Source organism: Rhodamnia argentea, chromosome 4 (genome assembly GCF_020921035.1).
Source record: "Rhodamnia argentea isolate NSW1041297 chromosome 4, ASM2092103v1, whole genome shotgun sequence".
Classification (NCBI taxonomy): Eukaryota; Viridiplantae; Streptophyta; class Magnoliopsida; order Myrtales; family Myrtaceae; genus Rhodamnia; species Rhodamnia argentea.
Genome location: NC_063153.1, coordinates 24906558 through 24928252, shown reverse-complemented (window position 1 = coordinate 24928252; position 21695 = coordinate 24906558). Strand labels below are relative to the sequence as shown.

Sequence of the window (21695 nt, the reverse complement as noted above, 5' to 3'; positions counted from 1 at the left end):
CCTTCTCTCTTCTCCAATGAATCCTAGATTTTTCTAGGGAAGTAAACCACTAATTCACAGAACAATCAGCCACTAATCTCAAGAGCGACCTATGAAGAGTGAACCACCCTCTTGTAAAGCTGTAAATAACCAAGTGCTCTCAGTTGTATATGTAGAAGTTCTCCTAACTGATATTGTAGAGAGTATCTCAAAGAGAAGAGCGTGTTTTTCTTCAATTGAGTTTCTGATCTTTCTCAACAAGCGATATCAAAGCTTTTGCTGTGTACACCGGACAAGCGGCAGCAGAGCTTCTGCTATGTTCCCCCAACATATGTTTGGAGTAGCAATGCACAAGAGAGACATGGTTAAAAATAGGGAAAAGAACCAAACATATCCTAAATTGATTGCATTCGTACTAATTCAATCATAAGCCTTTCAATTAGACCAGTTTAATCCTAAACCATTTGCATTTATGCTAATTTAGTTCATCCAGACAATTTTTATTGAAAATCGCTAATATGGACGACGATCATCTTACGTAACACAACCGGCACCGGTTTGGACAAATTTTACAATTTTGCTGTTTTTTCTATATATATTTATTATTCTTTCTTTTTTCTTTTCTTTTTTTTTTTCATTTGGCCTACGAGTGTCATGGCCCTTGCCATTGCCGATTGCAGGCAAGGGCTGCGAAGCCTCCCTCTCCCATGCGAGCACTCGACCATTGCTGGCTGATGACCACCCTTGCCGAATCTAGCGAGGGCTTGGGTACCCTCACCCACCACCGGCATGGCCTAAACAGGACCGTGACCCTTGCTAGCCAAAAAGAAAATGATAACTAACAAAGAAATCAAAAAATTATTTGAAAATTGTAAAATTTGTCCACATTAACGCTAGGCATGCCACGCATGACAACCGCGTTTATATCAATGATTTCAATTGATCAGATAAACTAAACCGGCACTCCGACCAAAAAAAAATTGAATTAACACAAATATAAAATATTTTTAGTACTAAATTAGTTCAATATATTGAAGTGCTTAGGACTGAATGGTATCAATGTTATAAATTTAGAACTATTTTGATATTTTCTCGGTTTAAAATATCACCACGGATTGAAAAAAAAAAACGAAAATTGATTGACTTTTTGGTTATTGCAATAAAAATGAGGGGAACAAAACTAAATGAGGAGGAAAGAAGGAAAAGCCACTTAAACCATGAGAAACTCTCAAGTCTCTCCGATTTACCCCCATTTTGGAAACTTTTTGTTCTCCTACCTCCGCTCAAATTAAAGATTGTTTTCGAAGCATTTTTCTAGAATCTCTTCTCTTCCCTCCAAATCTGCCCTTCAAAACTGAGAATAGGTTGAAAGTGTGTAAACGAAATCTTGGCAAAAGATTTATGGGATCACACAATAGTTACTTAAATTACATTTTATTTGCGAGCATTTAACAAAAGTCTAGAAGTGAGTCAAAACTTTTGACACATGGATTGTTCTTAAATGTTTTTGTAGCCAACTAAATTCATTGATCAGATACTATTCCCATTCCAGGACTTCCAATGGCAGAATGTTTTAAGCTCATCTTGGAATTACATGTGACGCTGGCTTTGTCTCACATAATCGAATTGGTTGCATCAATTATTAGGTAAATAACACAATACATAAATGAAACATGACCATTTACATCATCTCATGCACTGAGAGCGCGACATTTATCCACTCAATGTATCATCATCTTTTGGTTTCAGTAGCCCCACGTGAGATACACATGATTGAAGAATGGGGACATAAAATGGAATTTTTTATTTAACTTGTCATGTGGTCCTTTAAGGATTGATAGATCCTATCTATATCTCCTTACCTAGAGAATAGTTACACATCTACATACCACTTAAATTCAATTTCAAACTTGTGTCAATTGTGCATTCATTAAGAAATAGTATAGCTCCTTCAATCTTCTCCAGTAAAAGATGGAGAAATTGTCTAAGAATTGCTAAGCCTATTATATTTTTACCAATTCATTCTTAAACTTTTTAATTTTGCCAATTGATTCTAAACATGTTCACCTTTTGTAACTTAAGTCCACCCGGCCAATTTTTGCAATAAATATCCGACGTTGATGCCGATCCTCCTATGTGGCATGGTCACACCGACTTTGACAATTTTTAATAATATTTTGCCTATTTTTTATTTTTTTATTTGTTATCTTTTTTCCTTTTTGTTATCTTTTTTTTTATTTTCTTTTTCTTTTTTTGTTCAAAGGGTTAGCGTTGCTGAGGACTAGCAACCTTTACTGCTCTAGCTTTGGTCGGTGAGGACCACAATGCCTCGCCAAATCTAGCATCATTGAGGGCTCGCAAAATCTGGCGAGGCAAGGGCGTGACGGCCTTGCCTAGGCCCTCGCCAACCACAGCAAGGGCTAGCGATGGTTGCGTGGGCTCGCGACACCTCGTCGGCCTCATCAAGACCCCTAACCCAAGAGCTAGTGGGGGTCGTCGACACTCAATTAGTGTTTAGCAGCCCTACTAGCCCTTTGATCCAAAAAGGAAAAGAAAAATAAAAAAATAAAAAAATATTTAAAAAGTGTTAATGTCAATGCTGAATGTATCATGTAGGAAGGTCAGCTTCATGTTAGTAATTTTCATCAAAAAATGGTCGGATGGACTCAATTGGCAAAGGTGAAAGGTTTACAATTGGCAAAATTAAAAAGTTTATGATTGAATTGGAAAAAGTGCAATAGGTTAAAGACTTTTTGGATAATTTTCCCGATAGAAGATCTCTTGTAGCTCTTGGGGGAGAACTTGTAGACACCAATTTTATCTTTAAACTGAGAAAACTTAAATTACATGAGAAAGTTTCATCTCGTTTAGTTGTCCTATCTAATCACACTAGAATAATAAATTCCGCATATTTGATCTAAAACTAATATCCATGGAGCAGAAAATTGAAATTTAAAGATGTTTAGACAATACAAAACCTAATCCCATTGAAGTGCACATGGGAAGTGGATAACATGAGCCGTAAACTGTATAGAAAGAAACAAAACATCATCCATGGTTTCACAATCCGCACAAGCGCATCCGAACAGTTCTTCCATCACTGACCAGCTAAAAATTGGGAGAATTGCCAAACGATTTCTACATTTATTATACTTGTGTCAATTGCATCCTAATTTCTTTTTTTATCAATTGTGTCCTAAACTGTGTCAATCCATATAAATCGTCGTTGATAACGAATATATTTTTCATTGACTAATTATTTCAAGTGTTCATTTTAAGGAAAATTATTTTCAAATCATTTATTTTTTTGTGAAACAAACAGAACCTAAGTATAGTGCTACCAATTAGTAAGTCTGGTTTAAGAAACCTAGGAGGAAAACACCACCCAAAAGAGAAAGTACTTCGATAATAAGAACTATGTTTGTTATATATGATGCATGATAAGGTTGATTTGGTGATGTTGAAATATAATGCGGAAGCTAACCAAGATTTTACAAATAAGTCAATGCGAAAAGCCCGGAGAAATAATGAGAAACGATAAAGGGCACCAAAGATTACGTAGTTCGGTCCGAATATCGGTACCTACATCCACGGGAGAGCCAGTAAAAACAATCCACTATAATCGGAGAATCGGATTTACAATTGCTCACTATGCTCGTATTTCCTGCACCTAGATTATACTCAAACCCTAAGTGTTTACAAATAAAACAACTCACAAGTGAATATAATAAAACTCACAATCACAAAACCATCCGTGTGCAGATCTCTTCGACGGCCTTTACAAGAAACGTCTCTATACGTCTTCTTGTTTTTTTTTTTTTTCATCTCGGCTCGTAGTCATACTTGGAAGAGTTGTTTTATTTGTAAACACTTAGGGTTTGGATATAATCTAGGTGTGGGAAATACGAGCGTATTGAGCGATTGTAAATACGATTATTTGATTATAGTAGATTGTTCTTACCGGCTCTCCCGTGGATATAGATACCGATATACGGACCGAACCACATAATCTCTTGTGTCCTTTATCGTTTCTCGTTATTTCTCTAGGCTTTTCGCATTGAATTATTTGCAAGATTTTGGTTAGCTTCCGCGTTATATTTCAACAATTGGTATTCGAGCCGGGTTCTCAATAGCGTGTGGGGCCGCAGCGAGTGCTCACCGGTGCCACCGAGGGGGGAAATATATAACATCCTATCCAACATCGCCTAGGGAATGAGGTTTTGGATGGTTTATATGGCTAGGCCCTTCTTAGATTTGCAAGACTCGTTTTTTTAGAGTTGTATAAGCGGCCCTCGAAAAAAACAAAACCGTGAGGACTGTGTCCATAGCGGACAATATCTTGCAAGTGGCGCAGCGGAAGCGTGGTGGACCTAGGCCGTTACGGTTGATATCGGAGCGTGTGAGTTGAACATCCCGTATATTGTCTCTATGGTTTGGTATGGATTTTGATATGGAGAGAAAAATAGGTCGAACCAAATTAAACCGAATCATGAACAATTACTTCCATTAGCTTCATTAGCATTGACAAATTACGTATTGCCACATCCAAAAGCATTTATCGACAAGGTTCAAACGCAAATTCCTCTTTCTCAAATAACAAGGACACCTAACTTTCAACTTGACTCGTTCTTACGGATGAATATAAACCGCGCATCCAAGTGCATTAGGTAAGGTTCCACGTTCAAGGTTCGAAGGGGGGAATTATTACGTATCGGAGGCGGATTTTGTCGCGCATATTTTCGGCATGTGCTCATGTGTGTGGACAGAAACAAATTAAGAGAATCCTGGCTGCTTCTCAAAAGTGAATGTGACACATGATTCTCCATGTAATGAAACTGTACAAGGTTCGCAGCAAGGCTTATTCGGCATGGAGGAGTCGTAGGCTTATTCTCCTCCTCATGTCATTAACAAAACATGGAGCCGTGAGTTCTTAGGCTGCGTTTGATCGTCTGAATTTCTAGTCATGATAGGATTGGACATGATAGAATATGATATGAAATTCATTGATTTTGGTATATCTTATCCACTATTTGGTGAATCGCAGTAATAAAGCCGGATATGATCATATCCTATATTGTTCGTTGTTCGGTATTTACAAAATATTGATATAAATGAATCTGAAAATTTATAAACAAAGACTATAAGAATCTCTCGTAATTCATTACCGATTCTAGTAAGAAAGAGAAAATATAATTATTCACATTTGCGACTATGAAAAGTTTTGCCGCTCTCGCTACTTTCGTTAAACTTCAATATGAACCACAAAACTATGAAGGAAAAGGAGTTTTGACTCTCTTTATACTTTCATAGACTTTCGACGTAAACCAAAAAACTAAGAAAGAGAATAAGTTTCGACTCTCTTGCCATTTTCGTAGAGTTTTATCGTGAATTAAAAATCTACAAAAGATTTATGAAACTTCAACATACTCCAGAGATATAGATGAGAAGGAGATGGAGATATTAGTGTTTTTTTTTTTAAATTTCATTACCCTCATTCTTCGAGAATTAGAAAGATCATTTTCAAGTTTGAATATGTTCACTTAAAATCTGGGTTCTTTTGCTTCATCTTTTTTTAATTTTAAATATTTTTTATCATTATTTTTATTCCCTTCCACCATTTCTTAATATTTTTTTTATTAAGTAATAAACTATGCTATTGTACTTAAAATAAGTAATGTATGTATGTATGTATGTATGTATGTATGTATGTATGTATGTATGTATGTAAATAAACTATATATAATAAAGTAGAAAGAAATTAATATATAAATTAAAAATAGAATAAATAAAAATGAACATTATTTTTTTGTTATTTTGAGTTTTTTTAACATTAGAATTCAAATATAATTTAAATATAATTATTATTTTAATTTTACAATTTAAGAAGTTTGTTATCAAGAAAAATAATTTTTATACCATGAAGAAAAGAAATCATATCCACCTCTATCTCATCTCCCCCCATGGGATAATTTTACCCATGCTATATCCATATTATATCCCACTTTATCCTATCATGGGTAGATGCCAAACACATGATAAGATAAATTTTATCCTATCCTAACTTTTATCCTGACTACCAAACGTATTATTCTTGCTGGTTTTTACTAGAAATTAATTGATGTGACAAAATGGTCATTAGGCTTGTTATGCTTTTTTTTTCCTCAAAAATTCTCAATTGAACTTTTACCCTATGTTCGACCAAAAAAAAAAACTTTTTACCCAATGTATTTACTACAAAGTTATTGGAATAAATTCACCGGAACTCAACTAATTATAAATATGGCCTAATTCTAAATAAAGGAAATTGCCCAATTAAAATTTCTCCTACTGTGGTGTAGCTAATTTCCTTAATTTTGCTTATTAGTTAACTATAATTCCATATTGGGTGTGTGGTGGGTAGTCCTAACTGGTGAACAATGAGTTCACAGAAACCAACTCATGTGCCATCTAAAGAAAACATTTGTCTTCCTTGAAATAGCATACTTTTTGAGCGCGCAAGAATGCAACATAAAGCATCAGGATGCACACAACATAGGTAAAGTTTCATAGAACAAGAAAAAAGGGCAAGTTGCATGCCTAAGAAAACCTTGAAGTTGGTTCTCCCCATCCATAAAGTATGGGGAAATTATCCAAAAAATCTTAAACTTATTGTACTTTTGTCAATTCAATCCTAAACTTTTTAATTTTGTCAATTCAGTTCTAAGCATTTTCATATTCTCACAATTGAGTCCATCCAGCCAATTTTGATCAAAAATACCTTACTTGAATGTAGACCATCCTTCGTAGCACGGCCAAAGCCGACATGGATAATTTTTATTAGTATTTTAATATCCTTCAATTTTTTTATTATTTTCTTTTCTTTTCTTTTCTTTTCTTTTCCTATTTCCTTTTCTTTATTTTTCTTTTCTCTGGCTAGCGAGGATTGTCAAGCACCGGGCGAGGGTGAGGACCGTGACCCTCGCCCACAATCGGCAAGGCACCGAGGCCCTCTCCAACGACCAATGAGGGCATTGCAGCCCTCACTCACGGTCGGTGAGAGCCCGAGACCCTCACCAACTACCGAGAAAATAAAAACAAAGAAAATTAAAAAAAAAAAAAGGATAAAGAAAGAAAAACTAAAGAAAGAAAAGAATTGAAAAAAATTAAAATATTATTAAAATTATCCCCGTTAGGCCGGCCATGTCATGTTTCGATTTTCATGTTAGCAATTTCTAGCCAAAATTAATCGAATGAATTCAATTTGCAAAAGGTAAAAATGTTTAGGACTCAATTGGAAAAACTAAAAAGTTTAGAACTGAATTAGGAAAAGTGCAATAGGTTTACGACTTTTTGGATAATTTTCCTTGTGTTACGTATCTTTCCATGAAAAAGCTATGTTATTTTTTGTCACAATCTCTCTGTAACGCATAATGTGTAACCTAGATATGTATGTATATGTGTAAAGTTATTTTGCAACGACCTAGGCCATTTCACGCAAACCAAGTTTTTTAAAAGGAGTAGTCAAGTAACCACACAAGTTGATAATCATTTGAAGTTAGTTCTTACTTATGAATTTTTTAAAAGGGCTATTCTCATTAGATGTGATATTTTAGTACGTCACAAACTTCCCATCCTAAAGAACTAACATACCGATACTCTCCTTAATTGACGAGTGATCCGATTTATTCTGCCTCCTCCACCATCTTAGAAGCCTTCCGAAAATCGCACCTTGTCCGAGCCATCTTACCCTAATGAGCACTCTCTCATCTCGTCAAACTGGGTATGGGTCCATAAACCACGCATCTACCAAGGGAGCCTAGCTTGCATCATCTATACCGTTCCGACTTGTTCCACATGGACCAAAAGACCTCAAAAAGAATAATCAAGTAATCACACAAAGCAGTGACAATTTACGGGCAAGTCTTAATTATGAATCAATTAACATAGACTCTTCCAATTTGATGTGGGATTTTGGGGTGTTACTATAATTCTTTGTGATTTGAATTCCTAAATGTTGGTCCTATTTTAACCTAATCCAATAAATTTTGTGGCCCCATCACGTTCTTCTCACGAATGATGCCTTATACTTCAGAGATGCTATTCCTTTTCTGTTTCTTCTTTCTTTTCCCTGTTCTTGCTTCTTTTGTTGTAATGAAAGTAGATGTCTAGAGAAAAGGGATCTAAGTGCCTGAGCATAGGCTGCAAATGGCAGACTACTGATATTTTTTTGATAAAGTGGATTGGACCACATATCTGGCATCCAATCTCAGTGTCCAAAGATCCTGACTGAAAAGCAATACCTAGAGAGAAAAGCTTTCTGCATAGCTTCATTCATTCAAACTTGGCCTTATGCTGTTCTTGACTAATAATTGCGATTAGGGTTTACATTTCACTGCGCATCTACTTTCCCCTCAAGAGAGAAGTAGCTCAGCTGATGGGAATCTCTAGCAACATGGAACCCTAGAAAACGCCACGCCCTTTCTTCATTTCAAACAGCTCATTAGTAAGCCAAGCTACCGAAAGGCTAGCATAGAGAAGGGAACGTTGGTCACTAAAATCGCTTTTTTAACGGTCGGATTCAACTCTTCGAGTAGTTATATTGAAGTTGTATCGTCATGAGGTTTAGAACCTGATTACTTACGTTTCACTTGAACGTTAGGAATTCTTGTGAGAAACCAGGTTTGTCCAACATAGGTACTTGCAATTCTAGCAAAGTTTCAAATGCAATTCAATAGGTTTCGCCACATGTCGGGTTCATGCTCTAAAAGCTCAAAGCTGCGTCCAATTTTCTCACCGAGCGACTATAGTATCTGGTTCACCATATGAAATGATCTATTAAAGCCTGATGTAATTCAAGCCGTTGAGTCTCGAGTGAATTGCGAGCCTAATCAATCGCTTAATGTGTCCAATCGAAAACGTATTCGCCAGAAAGAGGCAAAGTTGAGAACATCTTCAGTTAATTTGGCAAAGTAAATCATGAAAAGTTATGAGGAACTAAGTCTCACGTAGCCTGTCAAGGGGAAAGAACAAACTTAGAACTGCGATATAATACTCGTAAGATATCTCTGTTAGCCTTCTTTTGTATGGCCATTTCTACAACAACACAAAAGACCGAGAGATACTTCCAAATCTCGGATCGTAGATGATATAATTAAGGATATGCACCCGCGCAAGTTAGGCGGTTGGACTCGAGGGTTTCAGTATAATTCATGTTCATTGAGAAATACTCGATTTTTCACCTATTTATGTAGTGGAACACGTTTCGAATGGTCTCATTCTCTACGCTAGATTCTGCATGGAGAGACACAAATAAAAGCACAACTGTAAATCATAAAGTACAAAACACATCTTTCCAACCAACTATTGCAGAAAATTAACAAAGGCTAGAGATGCACAATGTTTATCAAGACTGTCCTGTCAAATTCATAACGGCTGTGTACTGTTTATAGCCATTTGCGAAACGTTCATGACTCAAATTGCAACGATAGATGGTGTGCGACGACAACGACTTCATGATCCCGACAACTTATTATATCTACCAAATGCTTCTTAGGAAGGTCCTATAAAACTCTCAACTCATGTTGGCCCTTTACCAAAACTTTATGAGCTGTCACTTCTCAACTTTTTGGTCCTAAACACATCAATACCGGCGAGCCAAATAAGATTAATTGTGGAGAGAGAAAATATCAGTGAGATTGAGCGGCACTTCAAGCCACCAAAATGCCTTGCATACAAGCGAGTCCACCCCTGAGTAGACCTTGTATTAACTTATTGCTTGGCTTTATTAACATGATATTACTAGCTACTGAAATATTCTCGTTTGTTTCACATTTTTACAATAATATACATAATTTTTGAAATTGAGAATACTGAATCATGTAGTTTCGTGATACTCCATCATCATGCCATATCATTTAAGTTATGAAGTATGGAAGGCAGGAAAAATATATGGGGTTTTCCTAAAAAAATTTGAAGCAGAAATGACGCATTTTTCTGCTAATGTATATGGCAATAAACTCATAAAATCATGCCCTAAAGCAAGTAAACCTCGACGACATTGTAGACAAGGCCTTACATAAACGGTATACAAAAACAAAAGGAAATGAGAAAGAAAGAAAAACTCCCCTCATTTGAAGGGTTTTTATGACCTCTCGGCAGACTAATCCATCGTCTTAAAAATGTCATACTCAAATTCATTTTACCATGCTTCCTACACAAAATATCGTACTTTGCAAACACTTCCAAAAAAAAAATTCGATGAACGGTTGAGAAAATTATAATGTTGCAAGGTTAGTTCCCAACGAGCCAAAGTATGGGGGAAGACATATGCAGGTGTGTGTAGATGTGTGGGTATAGCTTTTGAATGGGAAACAGAGGGAAAAGGAGGGGTTAGAACTTAGCCGGGGAGGAAGAAGATGGGAGAGAATAAAAACAATTGGGGCACCTCGGGATCAGCAAAGTGGGATAATGTAGCGGATTACAAGCTGGCAAATGCTGCTTTTATCAGCATTCAGAAAGCACCCAGAAAATGTTTTTTTCCCTTTTTTTTTTTTTTTGTTTGCTTTTGAAAGAAAAGAGAAGCCATATATCATTTAATAAAAATAAATAAAATAGATTTTTTTTTTTTTTTTGGCTATGGAGTGCCTCCAAGTTCCAAGTGATTACTAACCATACCCATTCATATTGAACCGGTTACATGTAATACAAGACAAACAGTGCATTTTTCAATGACAAATTTTCCTACAAAGAGTTCAATTTCAATTTTGATGTAGCATATGGAGCCATCGCTTTAAGGCCTTAAGGACGAGACAACATTTTCGGATGTACCATTACATATGAGTGCAATCTATCCCGACATTTAATCATGCGAGTCCTAGGCGAGATTTTGTCAATTTTAAAGGTTTACATGCATTGAACTCGAAAAGCTGGGATCACCTAAAAACATGTAGGTAGGGAGGGGTTGCTCTCCCTCTCTCTCTATCTGCATTGAACTGGCGCCTGTTTCTGACACTTAGAATCCGAAACGTCAAGCTCAATGTCTGCTCAAGCATTCAATATCAATTCTGATGTCCTCTCTCTCTCTCTCTCTCTCTCTCTGACTTCTCCCCCTTCTCTCACGCACTAGCTTGCTTGCTCTTTGGAATCTTATATGCCATGGCCCTAGTGTTCCCACACGAGGACACACCACCATTTTAATTGGGACCCATCAAACAAAATTGCTCCTAAATGATTGCAATTTTTTTTGGTAGTGGGGGCCCAATTACTCTCTCTCTCTCTCTCTCTCTCGCCACATGGGTTTGGGTTCTTAGCAGAGACGCAAGGGGATAAATTCTTCCTCCCTCTCCTGTGAGTCATTGGATGGGAACATGTGACTCCCATTTGGCATCATGTTCTGTGAACGACAACATGTTCATCTCCAAGTGGTCAGAATCCGCGCCACGTGTCGCTTTCAGAATGCTCCCGAACCTCCTCTTGCACCAAGCAAGTAGAAATCCTATCATTTTCGAGGAGATATGAGCCACGTCGACTGGATCCTGCAGAGAGTTGACCTACCCCGTCACTCTCTTTACTATTTCCTCCACGTAAAAGCCAGATTTTACGTTGTCGCAGACCTTGGGCTGGCAAGATTTGTTCAAGCATCTCATAACTGCAACCTAGGAGTTGATTCTCTACTCCATATGAGTAACCTGGGGAACCGGAGTTGCGAACCCAGTAAATCCGCCTTCTAACCAGTAACCACTTGGGCAAATCTCAAAGCGTGAATTTCATTTTCAGTAAGTATCCTTTCACACATGATAACCGCGATGCTAGATAAGAGCGATTAACAACAACCGGACCAGTCCGAGTACTTCACATGAACTTCCAGAATACTAGCGTCAGTACCCACTACACTATGGGGCACTGAATGAACGCAAACCGTCATGAGATGATTTTCCTAGGACATAAGCAAAACCGATTCGCTTCCCAGTCTTTCCTGCGTTTCTCTTCCAGAGTTAAAAGAAATGGAGGGGCAGAAAAAGAGCTTTCCCCATTTTTTGCAAATGGTATGCTGAAAGCAGAATGCTAGACTGATCTTCAAAACCAAAGTCAGTCTGATTAATAATATCTACAGTTCCTCCTGAAAATGCAATATTTGCTTCAATCGAGCACCGATGCCCCACAGACTACATTTACAATACATCAAGGCCAATCCTGTGGCTCTGAAATGCACCAATGTGGCCGGTTCAATCAAGTCCTATGACTCTAAACTAAGTTAAAAAAGAGCGATAGCCACTTCAACTCCTTCCTTGAAAATAAGAACCCAAAGATATGTCTACACTAAACAGCACATGGTATCTTTTCCTATAGAACTAAAAGAAATCCTCTTCTTATTGGATCCGAACGTAAATTCTAGATCTGAAGCGTCACTGGGAATTGAGGCATTGCTTGTTGAAGGGAAAGAAAAGACGAGGGCAGGTGAAGACCTCCTCAGACCGAACGTGTAAGAGGGAACGGCGGAATCCTCTTTTGGCTGATGCAGATTATTGACAATAGATTGAGGCGTGATGGATGGAGTTGGTGGCTCGGGAAATATCCCAGGGGAAGAAGAAATATGAAATGTAAACGCAGAGTTATTATCAGACGAAACCATAGCCCTTACTTGAGGCTTATTGATGGAAATAGATGGAAGAACTGCTTTAGACCCCAAAGCCGGTTTCTTTGGTCCACGAAAGTCAGAAGCACTCGGAAGTTCCTTGGAAGCATCCTGCATATGACCCAATCAGAAAGACATTAAAAAGAGAATCTTTCAGTATATATCTGTAAATAGAAGTCTGTGTTCATATACTGGGTGGAATCTACTTCTACATTACGAAATGACTGAAAGGGGACAACTGGCCTCCTAACATCTGTATGGTTTTAAGAAGCTATTAGATACGAAACTTTCCTACTACCAATTTATCACCATGGTAAGAAATAGCCAATCAGTTAAGAGATTCATCAAATATCATACTACGGGGACCTATAAGTTCTAAATCAGTGTGAACATATGCTGTTAAACAACTCACGTCTTAACTGCGGTTAAAGGTCTATTGCTGATAAAAGTTGGAAGGGAACCCACAGTTAACTTGATTGTCTTCGTTGGTAGAAAAGCATTGCAAAGTAGGGGCGGTACCTTATTTGAAATCTCAAAGCCAAACTTGTCAGCCACACCAGAATCTAGTGAAGCAGTGTTATTAACTCCAGGAACTGGGATAGCATTGCAAGTATCTTCCTCAGAACCAGAAATGCATCCTTTTGCAGCATTAGCAGTTTTGTTTACATTCTCTTCTGCTGGAACCCTAAAAAATGAAGTTCCTGTACCTCCATTTGTAAGAGCAGCACTCATCTGGTTAGTCTCGTCTGCTTTGCCACATCTAACAGAAGCAGCCGGATACGATATATAACCGCTACTCGACATCAAATGAGCAACATTAGAAGACTCAGATTTTTTCCTCAAAGTGGCATGCTTCAACTCCGCAGCCTTATCCTTGGGAGTTGGTAGGCTTCTATCAAGATGCTCCAGTATCTTTCTAGCCATCAGACTAGAATGTGTGGGAACGGTTGGGACACCTACCTCTACTGATTGGAATTTTGAACTGCTACTTGTTCCTCCAGCCTCCATATTCTTGTTGAAGGCAGGCAAAGAAGGCATGCGAAAGTCAACTGTTTCTCTCTGCGAAGAACCGACTAAAGTAGAAAAATTACTAAAATTTTGGGGACTTCCAGTGACGAACTTTTGTCTTGAACTACGCATGGGTCCTATGGATCCATGGTCACCATGCAATTCATCCTCTCTGAATCTAACCTGCATACATTCCCACAAATTTAATACAATCAATTTCAGTTCACCAAAATCATAAAATGTAATCAGAGAGAGGACAGCAAAAACCTTTCGACGTAAGTTTCACTCTTACAAGCATGGAACAACACAATTTTAGTAACCACACAAGTCAAAGCTTATGATGAATCTTTTGCATCGTAAAGCCAATTGTTTAATTACATTTGAATTACGACTAAGAACAAACAAATCCAAAAACAAAGATCCATATTCATCATTACTGCTGTAGGAGACATTCAATTGGGTTCCATATTCACGATGAATTTTCATTGCCATGACAATTGATCCAATTGCTTCGAGAAACAAGCACACACTCACACCATGCTTAGTCAGAAAAAGCCCAGACCCAGCTTTGGTTTGCTTGAATGACAGATTAGAGTGCAAAAGAGTCAGTGAAACAGTACATAGGCATTATTTTTCTACTTCACCATTTCTCAGATCTGTCCTTCAAGTTTAACACCATTTTGATAAAAGATAGAGGTAATTCGCAGCTGCCTCTGGTGACTTTATTTCTCCCATTTGTCATCGGAGCACAGATGGGAATACTATATTTGCTTCACAAGATGATGAACATGTCCACATTGATGGGCATATATGTTATGGACTATGTAGCACCGACATGACATGCGGCATGACATGACACTCCGACACGTGATTTTTCAAAAAATATAGAATTCTGACACGTTGGGACACATGTATTAAATGTATATTTTTATATATACATAATAAGTTATCATTTTTATGATTTCACAAATAAGTAAATAAATAAATAAAAAAGAGCCAAGAATGAAGTTAATTACAAAATGATAAATACACAAAAAGAAGCCAAAGACACCAATTATTACTCACATTTCACAGCAAAGCATCCATTTATCCCTGATTTGCCCTAACTAGCCCCCAACCCCCTACTTTTCTGTTTTTATTCCCTAAAGAAGAGAATAAAATAAAAAATTTAAAAAAAAATCACTAATACAGAAATCAAAGCCCAATTCCCTCAAGCTCGCCCACCTCATATCCTCCTCGAAACCCTAGTCAAAGCCCAATTCCCTCCCTTCGAAACCCTAATCGCCCACCTCATGTCCTCCTTCCCAGGTCGAGCTTGCCCCACCTCCTCCACAACTCCCTCTTCAGCAGTGCCAAGCAAACGTATCCCAACTCCCTCTCACTCAAGCTCGCCCACCTAATCCACAACTGCCCCCACGTCAAGCTCCGTGCCATGTCCGTCATCCTCCTCCGCATGCTCCTCACCCGCGACAACTCCTACATCTACTCCCGCCTCACCCCGCAAACCCAGTCCCCCCTCAAGTCCGTGCTCCTACCTCGATTCAGCACGAGGAGGCCAAGACAATCACCAAGAAGCTCTGCGACACGGTAAGTTTTTGCCCTAAAAGACTGAAATTTTCCCAAATTCCCCCCGGGACACGCAAGTCCCAGCGTGTCCTTTTGTTGACCGCGTGTCGGAAGCTCGGACACGCGTCGTCCGACTGTGTCCCAGCATGTTGGGCGCATGTCAGACACCGACACGCGAAAAAGGCCCTCAGGAGAGTGTCCATGCTACGTAGGTTACGGATCAAATCAAAATTAAAGATTCACAGAACATGTTTCACATACCTTAGACTTGGACATAGAATGTGCAGGTCTCGAATATGGCGTTCTGCAGAAATTCGGAGTCCCATGTCTGCCTCTTTGAGTCTGTGGGGTTAAAAAACGATCTTGTACTACTGAACCAGGCCAGCATACAGATGGCTTGGGTAGAGGTGATGGACTAAAAGGTTTCTGTAAATGGCCATCTACATGAAGCAATGCTTTTGGATCTCCTGGCAGGTTACTTTTAAGAATAGAGCCAACTTCTGATGCCCGACTTCCCATGTATGCTCTAGCAATGTCGACAGGCGAAGCACCGATTTCGTCACGTAACTGCAGAGTTTTCCAAGCATCACAAGTACTGTCAGAACATGAAGAAAACTTCTTCCGGTCTAAGATGGCCTCCCCATATTTATACAGAGGCATCACCATCAAATAAATAGAACTTCACTGCTAACACCATATTAAAATTCACGAGCTAGCATCAATGGTTCCACTTTCATCTAAGAAGTCCATGCATAAGATACAGTACTTCTTGAGTAGCTTCTTCGAAAAGAGATATAGACATGTAGGCATTTTAAAACAGACGTTAAAACAGCAGACAAATTTCAGTAACTTATAAACTTGAGCGATGGCATCACGACACATTTAATAGGATCTATATGTTAGAATACCAAAGAGATTATCTAATGTTCTCAATAGACAAGATGGCACTGGAAAATGCCTACATGTCATGAACATGAAGAAGCAATCCACACTATTTTTGTGAAACGTCCCGACATGCAAAAGGAGAATATTAAACATGTTACACCCTTTAAACACGCCTTGATCTAATAGCTTAAACTTTTAGAACAATTGGTTGTGAACCTACAAAATTTACATGGTGCCAAAGCATGAGATCTTGAATTTAAATCCTTCCACATCCCTCATTTGCTTCAGCCGATATATTTCCAAGCTTTAGTCTTAATCAAAGTCACACCTACGTGTGAGACGCAGTGTTAAACCATTTAGAGGCTGTCTGGATTAAATTTTACATTTTGTTTTTTGCTTAATCTAAATCTTGCGACACATGCACGTTGACTTTCCTTAAATCCGAATCTCCTTAATTTGACAATGCTCAAGTGTTGCAACATAAATTTACATCTAACTTTTTCATAATTTTTTGAACTTTGAATAATGTTTTTCAAATTTTGGCAGGAAAGAAAGAAAATCTTTTCATTTTTGTTTAAATGCAACCAAATGAACCCTTAAATAGTAAACCACACATTCAACTAATACTTAACCTTTTAGCACAGCAGGCTATGATCCGATAAAATTTTACAAAACAGCTAGTAGAAACTAGAAAGAAGCAAAAGGTCATCAACGCCAACAAAGACTCGCTATGCTATGTACCAAGGCACATTCCAACACCCTTCTAAGTTATTCAAGAGAAGCATGGTGGAGGTGCAGGAAAAGCATCACTATACTGTTTGCTTCATCAAACACACTTCAAAAGCGCACAAGGAGAATTACATTATACTTCATGAACAATTTTGAGGCAAAGTTGGGGGCAAGGAATGCAAGAAAATCACATGTATCCATTTAAAATTTTGTCTCAATAGGCTATTCAGGTGCCATGGAAAAATTAAGATTTATCCTTCCGCTTTTCCAATATTAAGCTACCTTCAACTTTCTCTGTAAAAACGATTTCAAGCTGCTGGAACACACAAATACAATATAATTAGATGTAGGCCACAGAACCACGAAATAAGACATCTTGATAGTTGCCAAAACATCAAGTGACCAAACATTAGTTACCAACTATTGATGCCAACCAAACTAATCTGTCATGATGGGCAAAATATGAATTACGGCAATCCTGTAACTGTCTCTTTAACTCATGGGATCTCTAGGTCATTCCTGTGTTCTGAGAATCCTTGGCTCACATCTAAAACAATAATAGCATTCTTAACAAGTTGCTTCGACTTCATTGATAGTATGCCCAAGAACTCTAGCACTAACATTGACAGAGAAACGTATTGAAGAATCTACTCTACTTACATTAGAATGATGAAGGGGCATTGACACTTCCCTTAGAGCTCTGTTCAAAACTCCCTTCTCTCCCCCATTTGTTTTGCTTGGAATGTGAGGCGCAGTTGCATGGACCTCAACTTCACCCACAGCATTCATTTCGGAGTTGTTCTCCCTTTCCTTCTTCTTTGGTAGATCAACAGTCTTTGATTTTAAAATCTCGGTCAGACGACTAATTTCATCCCTGCATGACAATAAAAACAATCAGGGCATGGAATATAAAAGACATGTCCATTATGTACAAATCTTGTTGGTTAACTTGCAGAGTTCCTATCAAATATTCATCGTCAACCAGAATACTGTGCAAGCTTAATGAGCAATTAAGGAGTCAAGGACAAAGAAATTTCTAATAAACAGGTAGAAATTTTGCCAACAAAACCAAATTTTCCTTCCACCATTTTCCACCTGCCCACTTTAAGTTGCTCCAAGCGCACTTATCAAGCTATCTGAAATGAACTATTTACCAAAAGAAGAAAAAAAACATTCTGCGAAGGGTATACAATGCAGAACAAACAACAGAAACAAGGTTTGGCCTAGTGTTGCTTCCCCCTCACCAACACTGAAGAGGTCATTGTTTTGATCTTTACCCTTACCCTCCCTCACTAAAGAACTAAAAGGTAAGACAAAAAAACTTATCAAAAGATAAATTTGTGCAAAATCTATCACGAATGACTTTTTAGAAAGAGAAATATATACATAAACTAAAAAAAAAAAAGCACCTTACAAGTTAACGTGCACCAGGACAACAAAGTACAAAGTACATTGAACCTGTAGAGAAAAGGTTGATTTACCTGGAGAACATTTTTCCTCTAATCAGGTGCTCAATTTCAGAAAGGGCAGTATCTTTTGGGAGGTCAGTTACTTTGTTGTGTGTTGTTTTGAATTCTGTGTACCCATCAGAAACAGTTCTTTTTGGTACATCAGATGCAACAGCATTTCCTCCTTCTGCTGATCTTGATAATCCCAACTCAATCTAATAGGAACATCATTGAACTTACATTAAAAAGAAAGACAAAAGAAGCCAATGGTAGAAAACTACGAGATTAAAAACAGCGTCTCCCATCAGAAAGACCAATACCATGCCATATGATGGAGACAGGAGCATTTTGGATGCTACTTTCGGGACAAGATAGTTAATCTAAAAACCTGAACTCGAAAGCTGCATGCATATAGAGCCACACAAGCAAGGGTGTCACATGTAGGAAAGAATCATCCTTGAAAAACATGATAGCCAAGCATGCATCTTTACCCACAGAAAGATGGATAACGGTGCGCCACATAAGTTATTCGGCAGAATCACTTGAATTTTGGCAAAAGAAAACACGAAAAAAATGACACGAAGATGAACAAGATAGGGGCAAAGTTACACTTGGAGAAGAATAGTTTTACATTGCACCAACCACTCTTTTTGTTCAGTAGCTTCAAGATTATAAAACTATTTCAAAATGAACCCAGTCAACCATAACAAGACTTCATGCAATATCCAAGAAAATGCAAGATCCAGGAATCATGAAAGAATTTGGAAGAATATTAACCAGAATACAATCATGAAAGAATTTGCAAGAATATTAACCAGAATACAATCTGGAGTTCCTCAACATGAACAAGAGCTATTCAGCAACTTACAATTGAATTGCCTTCGTGGTTACTCCCTCTAACATCTTGATCGATCAATCTCTTCAACTTATCTATAACAGAATATCACACTGATTGAAAATATGAACAAGGCATAGCATACAGAAATAGATATCTAAGCATGTCTGAAGATGAAGTTACAAAGGTCACATTACAAGATATAACCAGAGGACGCACTAAAATGAAGAGAAGATGATACATGGTCCACATGCAAATCACAAGCAGCAGCTGTACACTATAACAGCCCAGAAGAGAACAACATACTTATTTATCTCAAAGAAAAAGATACACATAAAAGACACAAGAACTGAATATATGCAAAGTAAACAGAAGAAAGTATTTTGACCAGGAAATGCACTCCAAAACTGCCCAGAAGGGAGTATATACAACGGACAAGTAGATAATCAATTATCACGAGCTAGGGGCAGCTTAGAAACTTATTTTGACCAAATAAAAAATATATATCTTTCAACAATCACAGGGAAAAAATCTTTACTATTGGACCTTCTTTCCCAAGCATTTCTTAGCGCTTTCAAGTATGCCGCGTATTCAACAAAAATTGAATTTAGAATGTTTAAAGTAAAATTCACCTCAAACACATCTTCACTATAAACTTCCTCAACAAAGATAATTAAGCCAGCAATATGAAGTAAATTTCTTTACTATAGAAGAATATCAATGCAAGATGGTAACAGACAAGATCAGCCATACAAAAACAAGCATTCATGACAGTAGGAATGCACAAAAACCGCATGAAACTTTTTTAGTTGTAAAATTGATCCCTAACACTATCGTTCGCTCATACACCAATCTTTTTGTTCAATTGTAGTCCTTGAAGACTCCTTCTAGTCATAAACGACTTATTGTATGTTAGAAGCACATCCCCTGAATCAGAAACCGCTCCAGAAACAAATTCGAATAATTCAGCGAACATTAAACATATTATCTTTCATTATCAGATATTTCTGACAAGGAAAAGAACATTAAAAAGACACACATATAGTGGAGCCTAGATTTGCAGAGTGAGATGTATGACCAAATTTGGTTCTCACAGCTCCCACTATATTTACTTTAGACCTTGCATACGGAAATAAATAATTTCTGTATTAGATTGGGATGACAATCCGAGATTTTATCAAGTCAAATGGAATAATGTAACACAAACAGTTGGTAATGGAGGGTTGGGGGCAAAGCATTGGTTTTTGTAAATAGGTGGACATTTAATGTGGAGAAGACTAGCCTTTGGAGGAGGGCACTGGCTGCGAAATTTGGTTTCGAAGGTACAGAGTGGATAACTAAATCTAGTCAAGGAGAACATAAAATGGGGCTTTGGAAGCACATTGGGCAAGGCTGGGATGTTTTCAAAAGCAGAGTTTCTGTATTCAGTGGGGGATGGTAGGAATACTAATTTGTGGTAGCACATATCTTGTGGAGACGCTACTTTCAAAGATTTATTCATGCATGTGTACACATAACAACAGTAAGAAATACATTTTAGCAAATTTCATTGCTTTTTTTTCTCTCTAACCATCTCTCTCTCTCCATCAAAAATTATTTCTCTCCTTCCCTCCTAAAGTCGTCATTTTTCCTTCTTTTTCTGTTCCTTGTACTCTTGTAAAAAATTTCAATAAATCTCGACCAAATAATTACTTCAATCACTGAATAAAGCATAAACAACAAGAAAGAAATTACTTCACATCACCGAGGAATGGACAACGTGCTTCCATTGCGGACTCAACTAGAAAGTCCAGGAAACCTCTCTTAAAAAGAATAGAAACAAACAAAAAACCCTAATCACGAGAATTAATCAAGAAACGGTAGAACTTAACCCCAATTTATCTGATCATCCATACCGATTAATCAAGTCACACAATAACAACTAGAGCAGCGATGATTAGAGAAGCGCAGCTGAGAGAGATTAACAGACCGCCGTCGTCGCCGCCGCCGCCGCTGCCGTCGTCGTCGTCGTCAGGGAGAGGCGGCAGCGAAACAGGGGAAGGTGACCTTGAGAAAAGCGAGGGCAATATGAGGGTGGCGCCGCTGGATATAAGGCGGTATGCCGGATCGACCAGCTTCGACAACCAGCCGCCGCCGCCGTCGCCGCCGACCCGAGGTTTGTTCGAATTAGGGCGGGCGTAGGGCGTGGCTCGCGGATTGCGGCTCGGAGGCCTCCTCATCTTTCCTCCGGCACCTCTGCCGGGCTCCGGCTGCTGCGACGTCGTCGCCTCCCCGTCGTTCTCCATCGGCGGCGAACTTCTCTCGAGCGAAGTGTCGGGGAGAGGAGAGAAAGCGCGGGGCCACTTTGCGTAGCCTGCGGCTAATTATTGAGGCGTTTTCAAAATTGATCGTTTCCGATCCACCCCTAATTATTAGCTCATCAGAGGGATAATTACGTCATCAGCTTTTAAAAAGCCTTTTAAGCCGCCATATAAATTTAAAAGTTAATCCCACAAAAAATCCAAACTAGTAAATAAGTGACAATTTTACCTCAAATTACTTTTTTTTACCACCAAAAATCCCAAGCTAGTATACATTTGATAAATTTATCTCAAACTAATTTTTTACTATAAAAAATCTCAAAGTTTTTTCT

General features: G+C 38.1%; 1 protein-coding gene across 2 annotated transcripts; it reads right to left on the bottom strand.

Annotated features, from left to right (window-relative positions):
• Positions 1–12027: 12027 nt before the first annotated feature.
• On the bottom strand, positions 12028–21436 carry LOC115725821 (nuclear pore complex protein NUP1). Of its 2 annotated transcripts, none has more exons than XM_030655457.2 (7): positions 21036–21436; positions 19097–19158; positions 18262–18443; positions 17441–17654; positions 15428–15733; positions 13112–13783; positions 12028–12703 (listed from the first exon to the last, which is right to left on the bottom strand). In XM_030655457.2, the coding sequence occupies exons 1-7, from the start codon at positions 21346–21348 to the stop codon at positions 12272–12274; spliced, it is 2181 nt and encodes a 726-aa protein (XP_030511317.1). In that variant the 5' UTR covers positions 21349–21436; the 3' UTR covers positions 12028–12271. The 2 variants fall into 2 exon arrangements, with proteins under 2 accessions (XP_030511317.1, XP_030511318.1); XM_030655458.2 differs by having other exon boundaries at positions 21060–21436.
• Positions 21437–21695: the final 259 nt, after the last annotated feature.